Here is a 14287-nt window from a genome sequence, read left to right on the forward strand (position 1 = left end):
CTGGGTACCAATGTTCCTGTGTTCCAATATTCCTGTGTTCCAATATTCCTGTGTACCAATGGTCCTGGGTACCAATGTTCCTGTGTATCAATGTTCCTGTGTACCAATGTTCCTGTGTCATGAAGTTCAACCATTATTTGGGCACAAAAACATTAATTTTCGGGATGTGGGCGTTCTGGCGAAGTCGGCATTTATTGTCAATCTCTAATTGCTATTATGAAGGCGATGGTAAACCTTATTTTAAAGATATGGAGTGAAGATGCTCTCATGGTGATATCCTTATTATTTTGTGTAATGGTTCATAGGCTACCTGAGAGGGCAGTTAAGAGTCAACGGGCACCAATTAACAGCCTTGGGTGTCGGGACGAGGCTGCTGGATGCCGGGAGAGGTCACTCGCGAGATTGGCGACATTCGATCCGCCTCGGCAGATTTCAAGGGGTCTCGTGAGACGCCGTGATCTGGATCTCGCCCTCATTGGTTGTGATCCAGGTCGGCATTTAAATATGCATTCCTGGGATTTCCCAGAGCCTGGGACCTAATGGCCTCACTTGGGAGACCTTGCCAGGCCACCAGTTAGTACTTGTTTCCATATACATGGACCTGTGGTATTGGCTCCTGGGGATGGGGAGTTCTCCCAGGCCATTAGAGACCCCCGAGGAGGGTCCGGCACTGCCAGGGTGCCTGGGTAACACTGCTATCCTGGCAAGGGCACTAACAGGCTGCCATTGCCAGAGTGCCCAGGTGTCAGGTTGGCACTGTCATTGGGGCCTTGCCAGGTGGAAGGGGGGGTGCTCCTGTTGGGGGGGCTCCCCGAGGTGGGCAGGCGGGGGGGGGGGGCGAAGAAGGAAAGCGGGAGGCCGAAAACAGTGGGGTGGGGGGGGCAGGAGGCTGAAGGTGGAGAAGGAAGATCGGGCGGCCAGACAAAATGACACCCCGATCTGCGAGGAGCCTTTCCTCAAGCTCGCTAGCAGGAAATGATTCAGAATGAGGCCTCAGCGGGGAGAAACTCCCCAAGGCCAAAAAAAACCCCATGAAAGTGCAGTTAAATAACGAGGTGCTTCTCGGCGCTGCAGCTATCGAAAAACACCTCACTAAAGATGGCCAAAACCAGACATAGACTTTCTTCCTGGTTAAATAGCACCCAACCACGTCATAGAACATAGAACATAAAGTGCAGAAGGAGGCCATTCGGCCCATCAAGTCTGCTCTGACCCACTTAAGCCCTCACTTCCACCCTATCCCCGTGACCCAACAACCCCTACTAACATTTTTAGTCACTAAGGGCAATTTATCATGGCCAATCCGCCTAACCTGCACATCTTTGGACTGTGGGAGGAAACCGGAGCACCCGGAGGAAACCCACGCAGACACGGGGAGAACGTGCAGACTCCGCACAGACAGTGACCCAGCGGGGAATCAAATCTGGGACCCTGGTGCCGTGAAGCCACAGTGCTAGCCACTTGTGCTACCGTGCTGCCATTCAGTGGGGATTTAAGTCACATACAAGTAATATGTATACACCAGGCTTACTTCGTTCTAGAATATTAGTGATTCTGTTGGGCTTTTTCAGACAATCTTACAACTTGATGGTTATTTTAACCAATACTAGGTACTTAATCCAGGACAAGGAAGTCCCTCATGGTCTTCAGGCATACTCTCTTCAGCAGAGATCCCGAGCCAATTTTGTCCTTTATAATGCAAGGGTGTTGAAGAATATTGCATTTGCCTCTACTGCCACGTTGGCTGAAATCATCAACTAGGGATTGAACCTGACATCTCCTCAATTTACAGAACTGAAGGAGACCACTTTGAGATTCTAAAACCATGAACAAAAGATTCCCTTTTGCCTCCAACCTTAAAGACCCAGATGGCCAGATATATCTATGTTAACGTTATATAAAGTTCTGATCGATGACAGCCAGATTAAAAGCCTTCGGTTCCTAAAGTTCCCATACCAGCCTCCCCGAACAGGCGCCGGAATGTGGCGACTAGGGGCTTTTCACAGTAACTTCATTTGAAGCCTACTTGTGACAATAAGAGATTTTCATTTCTTGTCCTCAAGAAGGATATATGGGTCTTGGATGGAGCATATTGCAAATTCACGAAGGAGATAACTAGCTTAGAGTTTTAAATTACTTGGACAGGCTGCACAGCTGAAGCTTGTATCCCTTCCAATTATTTAAGATTATGGGTGAGCTCATTAAATTGTTTTTGAATATTGAAGGAATTAATAGGATAGATAGTGAGGAACCATTTTCTCTGGGTAGGGGAGCTCAGAACAAAAAGGACATAACCTTATCACACACTTTACTGAAATCCATATACACCACATCAACTGCTTTACCCTCATCCACTTGTTTGGTTCTTTGAGAAGGTGACCAAACAGGTGGATGAGGGTAAAGCAGTTGATGTGGCGTATATGGATTTCAGTAAAGCGTTTGATAAGGTTCCCCACGGTAGGCTATTGCAGAAAATACAGAGGCATGTGATTCAGGGTGATTTAGCAGTTTGAATCAGAAATTGGCTAGCTGGAAGAAGACAAAGGGTGGTGGTTAATGGGAAATGTTCAGACTGGAGTCCAGTTATTAGTGGTGTACCACAAGGATCTGTTTTGGGGCCACTGCTGTTTGTCATTTTTATAAATGACCTGGAGGAGGGCGTAGAAGCATGGGTGAGTAAATTTGCAGATGACACTAAAGTCGGTGGAGTTGTGGACAGTGCGGAAGGATGTTATAAGTTACAGAGGGACATGGTTAATGGTAAGATTCTTGGTAGTGTGGATGAGCAGAGAGATCTCGGTGTCCATGAACATAGATCCCTGAAAGTTGCCACCCAGGTTGAGAGGGTTGTTAAGAAGGCGTACGGTGTGTTAGCTTTTATTGGTAGAGGAATTCAGTTTCGGAGCCATGAGGTCATGTTGCAGTTGTACAAAACTCTGGTGCGGCCGCATTTGGTGTATTGCGTGCGGTTTTGGTCGCCGCATTATAGGAAGGATGTGGAAGCATTGGAAAGGGTACAGAGGAGATTTACCAGGATGTTGCCTGGTATGGAGGGAAGATCTTACGAGGAAGGGCTGAGGGACTTGAGGCTGTTTTCGTTGGAGAGAAGAAGGTTAAGAGGTGATTTAATTGAGGCATACAAGATGATCAGAGGATTAGATAGGGTGGGCAGTGAGAGGCTTTTTTCTCAGATGGGGATGTCTAGGACAAAGGGATGTAGCTTTAAATTGAGGGGAGATAGATATAGGACAGATGTCAGAGGTAGGTTCTTTACTCAGAGAGTAGTAAGGGCGTGGAATGCCCTGCCTGCAACAGTAGTGGACTCGCCAACACTAAACGCATTCAAATGGTCATTGGATAGACATATGGACGATAAGGGAATAGCTTAGATGGGCTTGAGAAGGGTTTCACAGGTCGGCGCAACATCGAGGGCCGAAGGGCCTGTACTGCGCTGTAATGTTCTATGTTCTATGTTCTAACCTTAAAATCAGAGGCTAATGTCAGGAAGTACTTGTTCACACAAATGGAAGATAAAATCTGGAGATTTTTCTGCCAAAACGTCATTGAGGATGAGAGTCAATTGACAACGTCAAAGCAGAGATTGATAATATTTTTGTTGGAGAAAGCTATTAAGGGATACAGAATCAAGGCGGATAGATGGAGTTAAGATGTAGATGATCTAACTGAAGGAGCAGGTGTGATGGGCCAACTGCCCCCCTCATTTTTCCTCATTTCTATCTTATGAAGCCTCACTGAACAAGAGATTTACCGTATTTGCCACCATCCTCCCCGTTGGCATTGACCTTTTTGCCGAGCACTTGGACATGTTTGCCACTGGTCCGGCTGTAGAGCTGGTAGATTCTGATCTGCTTCCGGCTCAAGTCATCTGAGTGCCTGGTATGGTTCTCCACATAGGTCCTGAAGTGCTCTGTGGTCTGCTTTGATTCCTGTTAAATTAATGAATAGCAAGAATGAGGGTAAGGAGCTGAGTGAGGATCAGACACTGAAGGCATAGGGCTAAGAGTGAGGCACTGAGATTGGGACTGAGAATGGGGGAATGGGGCTGAGAGTGAGGCACTAAGAATGGGGCTGAGAGTGAGGCACGAAGAATGGGGGTAGGGGGCTGAGAATGGGGGAATGGGGACATGGGCTGAGAATGGGGGCATGGGGCTGGGAATGGGGCCATGGTGCTGGGAATGGGGCTGGGAATGGGGCTATGTGGCTGGGAATGGGGCTGGGAATGGCGCTATGGGGCTGGGAATGGGGCCATAGGGCTGGGAATGGGGCTATGTGGCTGGGAATGGGGCTGGGAATGGGGCTATGGGGCTGGGAATGGGGATATGGGGTTGGGAAGGGGGCCATGGGGCTGGGAATGGGGCTGGGAATGGGGTCATGGGGCTGGGAATGGGGCTATAGGGTTGGGAATGGGGCTGGGAATGGGGCCATGGGGCTGGGAATGGGGCTATGGGGCTGGGAATGGGGCCCGGGGGCTGGGAATGGGGCCATGGGGCTGGGAATGGGGCTATGGGGTTGGCAATGGGGCTGGGAATGGGGGCAATGGGGCTGGGAATGGGGCCATGGGGCTTGGAATGGGGCTGGGAATGGGGCCATGGGGCTGGGAATGTGGCCATGGGGCTGGGAGTGTGGCTATGGGGCTGGGAATGGGGCCATGGGGCTGGGAATAGGGGCAATGGGGCTGGGAATGGGGCCATGGGGCTGGGAATGGGGCTATGGGGCTGGGAATGGGGCCATGGGGCTGGGAATGGGGCCATGGGGCTGGGAGTGTGGCTATGGGGCTGGGAATGGGGCCATGGGGCTGGGAATGGGGCCATGGGGCTGGGAATGTAGCAATGGGGCTGGGAATGGGGCCATGGGGCTGAGAATGGGGCCATGGGGCTGGGAATGGGGCCATGGGGCTGGGAATGGGGCTATGGGGCAGGGAATGGGGCCGTGGGGCTGGGAATGGGGCTATGGGGCTGGGAATGGGGCCATGGGGCTGGGAATGGGGCCATGGGGCTGGGAGTGTGGCTATGGGGCTGGGAATGGGGCCATGGGGCTGGGAATGGGGCCATGGGGCTGGGAATGTAGCAATGGGGCTGGGAATGGGGCTATGGGGCTGGGAATGGGGCCATGGGGCTGGGAATGGGGCTGGGAATGGGGCTATGGGGCTGGGAATGGGGCAATGGGGCTGGGAATGGGGCTATGGGGCTGGGAATGGGGCCATGGGGCTGGGTATTGGGCCATGGGGCTGGGAATGGGACTATGGGGCTGGGAATGGGGCCATGGGGCTGGGACTGGTGCCATGGGGCTGGGAATGGGGCTATGGGGCTGGGAATGGGGCCATGGGGCTGGGTATTGGGCCATGGGGCTGGGAATGGGGCTATGGGGCTGGGAATGGGGCTGGGAATGGGGCTATGGGGCTGGGAATGGGGCTATGGGGCTGGGTATTGGGCTATGGGGCTGGGAATGGGGCCATGGGGCTGGGAATGGGGCTATGGGGCTGGGAATGGGGCTGGGAACGGGGCTATGGGGCTGGGAATGGGGCTATGGGGCTGGGAATGGGGCTATGGGGCTGGGAATGGGGCCATGGGGCTGGGGGTGAGACACTATGAATGGGTCCCTGGTGAAGATGAAATACAGTAAATATTGGATAGGGAGCTGGGAGTGGATAAAGGGCAGAGGGTGAGGTTCAGCTATTAAGAACGAGGTAAGATGTTGAAAAGGAGGATGATGGGGGTGAGAGGTTGAAAATAACATGAATGTGGGGACTGTGGTCAAGAAAAACATCATTTCTAAGAATGCAACCCAAAAGCAAAAATGGGGGAAGAAAGCACTCAGCACAAGAGTGGGGATAATTTAGTGAGCACGGTGTGGAGAGGCTGAGAGACTGGACACATTATTTCGGAGGAATTACATGTTATATTCCAGGTTTGGTCAGCAAGACAAAAGGAAGTTGTGGAGGCTGGATAATTGTGAGGTGGATCCTCAGTGTCAGGTGTGAAGATCACCATTGTGGCTCTTTGAAAGGAGGCAACCCAAAAGGGTCCTTCTCCAAAGATACTATCAAATTCTATCCTGCAGCATTCCTTGAGGTTAGACCCGGTTCATACAACAAGAGATTAAAATGGGTGAAATGAAAATTGAGGTCAAGTATCGGGAGGGACTTCATACAACGAGTGATGAACAATAGTTGGGGCCGGGGGGTTGGGGGGGGGGGGGGGGGGGGGGGGGGGTTAGTCAGACTGGTTCAAGAGGAAACCGGCTCAGATTTATTGAAAATGACTCCCTATTTGACCATTTGTGAACTTGACAATTTGAAATGGCAAGTGGTCAAAATGGCAGAAGTTGCGAGGATAAATGGAAGGAGTTGCAGCAATGCATCTTGTAGATAATACATGCTTGCTGCCATTGTACATTGGCGTAGAATGGCAGCAATGTATATTCTAGAGAATGGCAGCCCATTTACATTATGGAGGGCAGCAGTTCCCATGCATATAATAGTAAGAAGTCTCACAACACCAGGTTAAAGTCACCCCAGTCCAATGCCGGCATCTCCACATCATGCATATAATAGAAATTAGAATACCGTTGGTACGTGAGAGAATAGCCATTTGTGTCAATATTTTACAGAACAGCAAACTTTGTACAGAAATCATAGTGACATTTTTGTTGTCTTAAATTTTTCCAATTAAGGGGCAATTTAGCATTTCCAATCCACCTACCCTGCACCTTTTTTTGGGTTGTGGGGATGAGACCCACGCAGACATGGGGAGAGTGTGCAAACTCCACATGGACAGTGAACCAGGGCCGGGATCGAATCCGGGTCCTCGGTGTCCTGAGGCAGCAGTGCTAACCACTGCGCCGCCCAATGATAGTGACATTAAAAAGAATATTGCCCAGAATAAACGGAATAAAGATTTGTGAAAAGGAGCCGTAGCTGAGGAACTGGAAATTGAAGTGTATGGAGAATAAAACCAATAGGCCCCAACATTCCAACATTGGTCATTGCAAACCTTTGCAAACCAATCAGAGCAGCCTTGCTAACCAATTAGTACTCCTTTTCTCATGCAGTACAAATTTTTCTTTTCTTTGAAATCTGGTATTCTTGTGTTTGTCATGATGAGTGCAAGACAAAAAGCTTCAACAGCATGTCTCCTTTCAGCAATACTCGACCATAACTTCAGTAACAACCTGTATTTATATGGTACCTTTAACATCGTTAAGTGTCTCAAGGTGCTTCTCAGAAACACTAGAAAGTAAATTTGACACATTGCCATGTAGGGAGACTTGGAGCAGGTGACCAAAAGGTTGGTCAAAGAGGTAGATTTTAAGCATTATATCAAAAGATGAAAGAGAGGGAGAGAGGGAATGGATATGAAAACAAGGAAAAGATTTTTAAATCAAAAGGCTGCTTGACTGGGAGCCATCATAACTCGGCAAGCGCAAGAATGATAGATGAATGGGACTTGGTACGAGTAAGGACTTGCGCAGCAGAGTTTTGATAGTCCTCGTGTTTACAATGGGTAGACAGTGGGAGGTCAGAGGTCATTGGAGCAAGTCTAGAGGTTACACAAATATGGGTGAGCATTGCTGCAGGAGATGAGTGTGATGCGGAAGAGGTGGCAAAAGGCGGTCTTATTGGTGTCATGGGTATGTTGTTGGAAGATCATCTCATGATCAAATTATGATGCCAAGATCTCAAAACAATCTGGTTCAACCTTCGACAGTTTCTTTTTTTTTATTTTGAGTACCCAATTCTTTTTTTTTCCAATTAAGGGGCAATTTAGTGCGGCCAATCCAGGGCCGGGATTCAAACCTAGGTCCTCAGCGCCGCAGTCCCAGTGCTAACCATTGCGCCGCGTGCCCCCCCGACCTTAAGACAGTTTCTGTGGAGCAGGATGGATTCGGTGGTTTGGGAAAGGAGTTTGTCATGGCTTCAGTCTTCCTCATATTTAGCTGTAGGAAATGTCTGCTTGTCCAGTACTGGGTGATAGATGAGCAGCCGGAAAATTGAACAACTTAGGAAGGGTGGAACTGGGTGTCATCAGCAATCAGGTTTTATTTTTACATTTAGAGTAGCAAACTCATTTTTTCCAATTAAGGGGCAATTTAGTGTGGCCAATCCACCTACCCTGCACATCTTTGGGTTGTGGGGGCAAAACCCACGCAAACACGGGGAGAATGTGCAAACTCCACATGGACAGTGACCCAGAGCCGGGATCAAACCTGGGACCTCGGCGCCATGAGATAGCAGTGCTAACCACTGCGCCACCAGGCTGCCCTTCATGTTTTTTAAAATTTGGTCAGGGATGGCCGTCACCAGCTGGGCCATCCCTAATTGCCCTTTAAGTGGCTTGCTGGGCCAACCACATTGCTGTGGACTTGGAGTCACTGTAGTTCAGACCAGACCAGGCAACGACGGCAGATTTAAGGACATTAATGAACCAGATGGGTTTTTTAACGACAATTGACAATGGTTTAATGGTCATCATTAGACTTTTAATTCCAGATTATCATTGAATTCAAATTTCACCATCTACCATTGTGGGATTCAAACCCGATTCCCAGATCATTACCCTGGGTCCCTGGATTACTAGTCCAGTGACAATACCACTACACCATTCTGTTTCTGGATGATGTTGCTGAGGAGCAGCATGCAGATGCGAAATGTGAAGGTATTGGGTGTGGAGGGTGGGGGACGAGGGGTGGCGGGGTGGAGGTTGGGGGGTAGGGGGATTGGAGGTTGGGGGTAGGGGGTGGAGGTAGGGGGTGGAGGTTGGGGGGTAGGGGGTGGAGGTTGGGGGGTAGGGGGTGGAGGTTGGGGGGTAGGGGCTGGGGGTTGGGGGGTAGGGGGTGGAGGTTGGGGGGTAGGGGGTGGAGGTTGGGGGGTAGGGGGTGGAGGTTGGGGGGTAGGGGTGGAGGTTGGGGGGTAGGGGTGGAGGTAGGGGGTGGAGGTTGGGGAGTAGGGGGTGGAGGTTGGGGGGTAGGGGGTGGAGGTAGGGGGTGGAGGTTGGGGGGTAGGGGGTGGAGGTTGGAGAGTAGGGGGTGGAGGTTGGGGGATAGGGGGTGCAGGATAGATCTTTAGGGAAAGCCAGCGTTCATGGTGCAGTGCAGGAGTGGAAGGTGAAAACATTGCAGGTGATTGTGTGTGTGCAATGGATAATTAAGGGTGAGTGCAGGCTCAGTCAGCTGGACAACAGCGAGCAGGGAGCGGGTGGTGTGGTCACCCACGTTAAAGGATTTGTCGGTGTCCAGGATTCTGCCGGACACTTCACAGTGAGAGTAACAATGAGAATCGTAGCTCCGGTTGCAAAATCTTTACTGAAATTCTTTATGGAGGCTAATCCAGTCAGGGAAGGTGGAGAGCAAGGCAGCAAGCTGACCAAGGGGCAACCTCCAAGTCTAGGTGGGTTTCTGCTGAATGCAGTGTGTTCACACACGGGGAATCTTCATATCCTTTCTCATATAATACACCTCACTATAAAAATGATACAACACAGGTTCAGGTGCAGGTTGGGTGGATTGGCCATGGTAAATTGCCCTTAGTGTCCAAAATTCTATGATTAACCAAGGACAAAAGTTCGCCACAACATCGTGGGCCGAAGGGCCTGTTCTGTGCTGTATTTCTCTATCTCTAAAACACACCCTTCACTGTAATACTCTGCATATATTCAGGAGAATATGTGTTACAGAGAGCAGCAGAAGCTGTGTATATTCTGAAGAATAGCAATAAACTCCAAACATTGGCACTCGCTAATACAGTAAAGCCCCACTGGGATATTTGATATAACGCACCCTCTGCTGTAAAATTCTCTGATATACCACGCTTTTTATTATAACACTCTCTGAAGTAATAGAACCCTCACAATAATATTCTGATATATACATGCCCCTCACTATAATGCTGTCTGATTACCACATCCTTCACTGAAACTTCCAGTTTACAGATTGTATACCATTACAATTTATGATACAACACATCCTATTGCCATGGTTTTTGTACCCATATTCGCCTCGAGTGTAAATGGCAAAGTGGGTGCAAAATCCCATGGAACTCGGAAAATTCCTGGGCAGGAACGTTGTTGCAACTTCTTTCGCCCGGGCAGGGCAGGAACCTAATTTCAATGAATTTTACTGTACAATATAATTTTAATAGTGTGCAATTACCATATCGCAATCCACAAAAGTCAGGTTTACAACTGATTTTCATGTGAACCAGGTGAAAGGAATCTGCCAACGGCGGACAGGTACGTGACCCATATATGAGTGTGGGTTTTTTCCCGGAGGTGGAGGACAGATGTGAGTGGGTGCTCAAGGGGGCCGGTGAACCACAGGCACATGTTGCGGTCCTGTCCAAAATTGAGGAAGTTCTGGGAGTCATTTTTTGAGATAAGGGCAGAGATTTTAGAGGTGGCACCATTTGGGGTATCAGATGAGCCAGGAGTGTAGGAGGGGAGAAAGGCTGATGCGTTGGCCTTTCACTGGCAGAACAGTACCTAGTGTTACTGACAGAGCTCTACCCCGATGTTTCACTGACAGAACTGTACCCCAGTGTTAATGACATAACTTTATTCTTTCTGTACCACATTGTTAATGACTGACAGTGTTACACTAACAGAACTGTAAGCAGAGTTGATAACACGGTAGCCTTGTGGATAGCACAATTGCTTCACAGCTCCGGGGTCCCAGGTTCGATTCCGTCTGCACATCCTTCCCGTGTGCGCGTGGGTTTCCTCCGGGTGCTCCGGTTTCCTCCCACAGTCCAAAGATGTGCAGGTTAGGTGGATTGGCCATGATAAATTGTCCTCAGTGTCCAAAATTGCCCTTAGTGTTGGGTGGGGTAACTGGGTTATGGGGATAAGGTGGAGGTGTTGACCTTGGGTAGGGCGCTCTTTCCAAGAGCCGGTGCAGACTCAATGGGCCGAATGGCCTCCTTCTGCACTGTAAATTCTATGATATCTATGATAACAGAACTCTACCTCAATGTTATTAACAGAATTGGGGCCTCACGGTAGCATGGTGGTTAGCATCAATGCTTCACAGCTCCAGGGTCCCAGGTTCGATTCCTGGCTGGGTCACTGTCTGTGTGGAGTCTGCACGTCCTCCCCGTGTGTGCGTGGGTTTCCTCCGGGTGCTCCGGTTTCCTCCCACAGTCCAAAGATGTGCGGGTTAGGTGGATTGGCCATGCTAAATTGCCCGTAGTGTAAGGTTAATGGGGGGATTGTTGGGTTACGGGTATACGGGTTACGTGGGTTTAAGTGGGGTGATCATTGTTCGGCACAACATCGAGGGCCGAAGGGCCTGTTCTGTGCTGTACTGTTCTATGTTCTATGTTCTAACAGTACCTCAGTGTTACTTCGACGTCACGGTCCACATTATGAATGACAGAATGGGTGGTATGTTGGCACATCAGTTAGCACTGCTGCCTCACAGTGCTATGTACCCCGGTTCGAGTCTGATCTTGGGTGGCTGTGTGGATTGCATGTTCTCTCCATGTCTGTTTGGAGTTTCTCCAGGTGCTCTGTTTTTCTCCCACAGTCCAAAGATGTGCAGCTTAAATGGGCGAAGGGAGTAGTGTGGAGAAGTGGGGCTAGGTTAGGGGGCTCTTTCAGAGGGTCAGTGCAAATTCAATGGGCCGAATTGCCTCCTTCTGCACGGTCGGAATTCAACAAAATTCTATAAAATTGCACCCCAGTGTTACCGACAGAACTGTAGAATCACAGAATCATAGAATTCCTATGTGCAGAATGGGACAATTCGGCCCATCGAGTCTATGCCGACCCCCTGAAAGAGCATCCTACTGAGGTCCACTCCTCTGCTCCATCCCCGTAACGCTACCTTACCTACACATCTTTGGACACTAAAGGGCACTTTAGCATGGTCAATCCACCTAACCCGCACATCTTTGGACGGTGGGAGGAAACCGGAGTACCCGGAGGAAACCCACGCAGACACACGCACACACACACACAAGGAGGAAGTGCAAACTCCACACAGTCACCCAAGGCCTGAATTGAACTTGGGGTACCTGGAGCTGTGAGGCAGCAGTGCTAACCAATGTACCCCAGTGTAAGTGACAGAGCTGCACCCCTGTGTTAATGACAGAACTATACACTAGTGTTATAGACAGAACTGTACCCCTGTGTTGCAATGACAGAACTGTACCACAGTGTTACAGTCCGAGCTGTATCACTGTGTTGGCGGCCGGTTTAGCTCAGAGGCTAGACAGCCAGTTTGAGAGGCATAACAGGACCAGCAACGCAGGTTCAATTCCCGTACCAGCTGAGATTACCCAGTGTTAGACTAACAGAACTGTACCCTAGGGTTACACTGTCAGAACTGTACCCCAGTGTTACACTGTCAGAACTGTACCCCAGGGTTACACTGTCAGAACTGTACCCCAGGGTTACACTGTCAGAACTGTATCCCAGGGTTACACTGTCAGAACAGTACGCCAGGGTTACACTGTCAGAACTGTACCCCAGGGTTACACTGTCAGAACTGTATCCCAGGGTTACACTGTCAGAACTGTACCCCAGTGTTACACTGACAGAACTGTACCCATGTTACACTGACAGAACTGTATCCCAGTGTTACACTGACAGAACTGTACCCATGTTACACTGTCAGAACTGTACCCATGTTACACTGTCAGAACTGTACCCGTGTTACACTCTCAGAGCTGTACCCCAGGGTTACACTGTCAGAACTGTATCCCAGGGTTACACTGTCAGAACTGTACCCCAGTGTTACACTGTCAGAACTGTACCCGTGTTACACTGTCAGAACTGTATCCCAGGGTTACACTGTCAGAACTGTACCCCAGTGTTACACTGTCAGAACTGTACCCATGTTACACTGTCAGAACTGTATCCCAGGGTTACACTGTCAGAACTGTACCCATGTTACACTGTCAGAACTGTATCCCAGGGTTACACTGACAGAACTGTATCCCAGTGTTACACTGTCAGAACTGTACCCCAGGGTTACACTGTCAGAACTGTACCCATGTTACACTGTCAGAACAGAACCCGTGTTACACTGTCAGAACTGTACCCGTGTTACACTGTCAGAACAGAACCCGTGTTACACTGTCAGAACTGTACCCGTGTTACACTGTCAGAACAGAACCCGTGTTACACTGTCAGAACTGTACCCATGTTACACTGTCAGAACTGTATCCCAGGGTTACACTGTCAGAACTGTACCCCAGTGTTACACTGTCAGAACAGAACCCGTGTTACACTGTCAGAACAGAACCCGTGTTACACTGTCAGAACTGTACCCATGTTACACTGTCAGAACTGTATCCCAGGGTTACACAGTCAGAACTGTACCCCAGGGTTACACTGTCAGAACTGTATCCCAGGGTTACACTGTCAGAACTGTACCACAGGCTTACACTGTCAGAACTGTACCCCAGTGTTACACTGTCAGAACTGTACCCGTGTTACACTGTCAGAACTGTATCCCAGGGTTACACTGTCAGAACTGTACCCCAGTGTTACACTGTCAGAACTGTACCCGTGTTACACTGTCAGAACTGTATCCCAGGGTTACACTGTCAGAACTGTACCCGAGTGTTACACTGTCAGAACTGTACCCCAGTGTTACACTGTCAGAACTGTACCCGTGTTACACTGTCAGAACTGTACCCCAGGGTTACACTGACAGAACTGTACCCCAGTGTTACACTGTCAGAACTGTACCCCAGGGTTACACTGTCAGAACTGTACCCCAGTGTTACACTGTCAGAACTGTACCCGTGTTACACTGTCAGAACTGTATCCCAGGGTTACACTGTCAGAACTGTACCCGAGTGTTACACTGTCAGAACTGTACCCCAGTGTTACACTGTCAGAACTGTACCCGTGTTACACTGTCAGAACTGTACCCCAGGGTTACACTGACAGAACTGTACCCCAGGGTTACACTGACAGAACTGTATCCCAATGTTACACTGTCAGAACTGTACCCCAGTGTTACACTTTCAGGACTGTACCCCAGTGTTACACTGTCAGAACTGTACCCCAGGGTTACAGTGTCAGAACTGTACGCCAGGGTTACACTGTCAGAACTGTACCCGAGTGTTACACTGTCAGAACTGTACCCCAGTGTTACACTGTCAGAACTGTACCCCAGGGTTACACTGTCAGAACTGTACCTCAGTGTTACACTGTCAGAACTGTACCCGTGTTACACTGTCAGAACTGTACCCCAGTGTTACACTGTCAGAACAATAGCCCGGTGTTACACTGTCAGAACTGTACCCCAGGGTTACACTGTC

The 14287-nt window shown here is 49.5% G+C and overlaps 1 protein-coding gene across 1 annotated transcript in view; it reads right to left on the reverse strand.

The window, feature by feature from the left end:
- fgf24 (fibroblast growth factor 24) overlaps positions 1 to 7217 on the reverse strand; it is an 87368-nt gene extending 80151 nt beyond the window's left edge. The window contains exons 1-2 of the mRNA XM_038792944.1: positions 7209 to 7217; positions 3770 to 3947 (exon numbers count right to left, since the gene is read on the reverse strand). Coding sequence (XP_038648872.1) covers positions 3770 to 3947; positions 7209 to 7217 — 187 coding nt within the window. The remainder of the gene's footprint in view (positions 1 to 3769; positions 3948 to 7208) is intronic.
- Between the last annotated feature and the right edge of the window lie 7070 nt (positions 7218 to 14287).

The sequence above is a fragment of the Scyliorhinus canicula genome, chromosome 3 (assembly GCF_902713615.1).
Source record: "Scyliorhinus canicula chromosome 3, sScyCan1.1, whole genome shotgun sequence".
Lineage (NCBI taxonomy): Eukaryota > Metazoa > Chordata > Chondrichthyes > Carcharhiniformes > Scyliorhinidae > Scyliorhinus > Scyliorhinus canicula.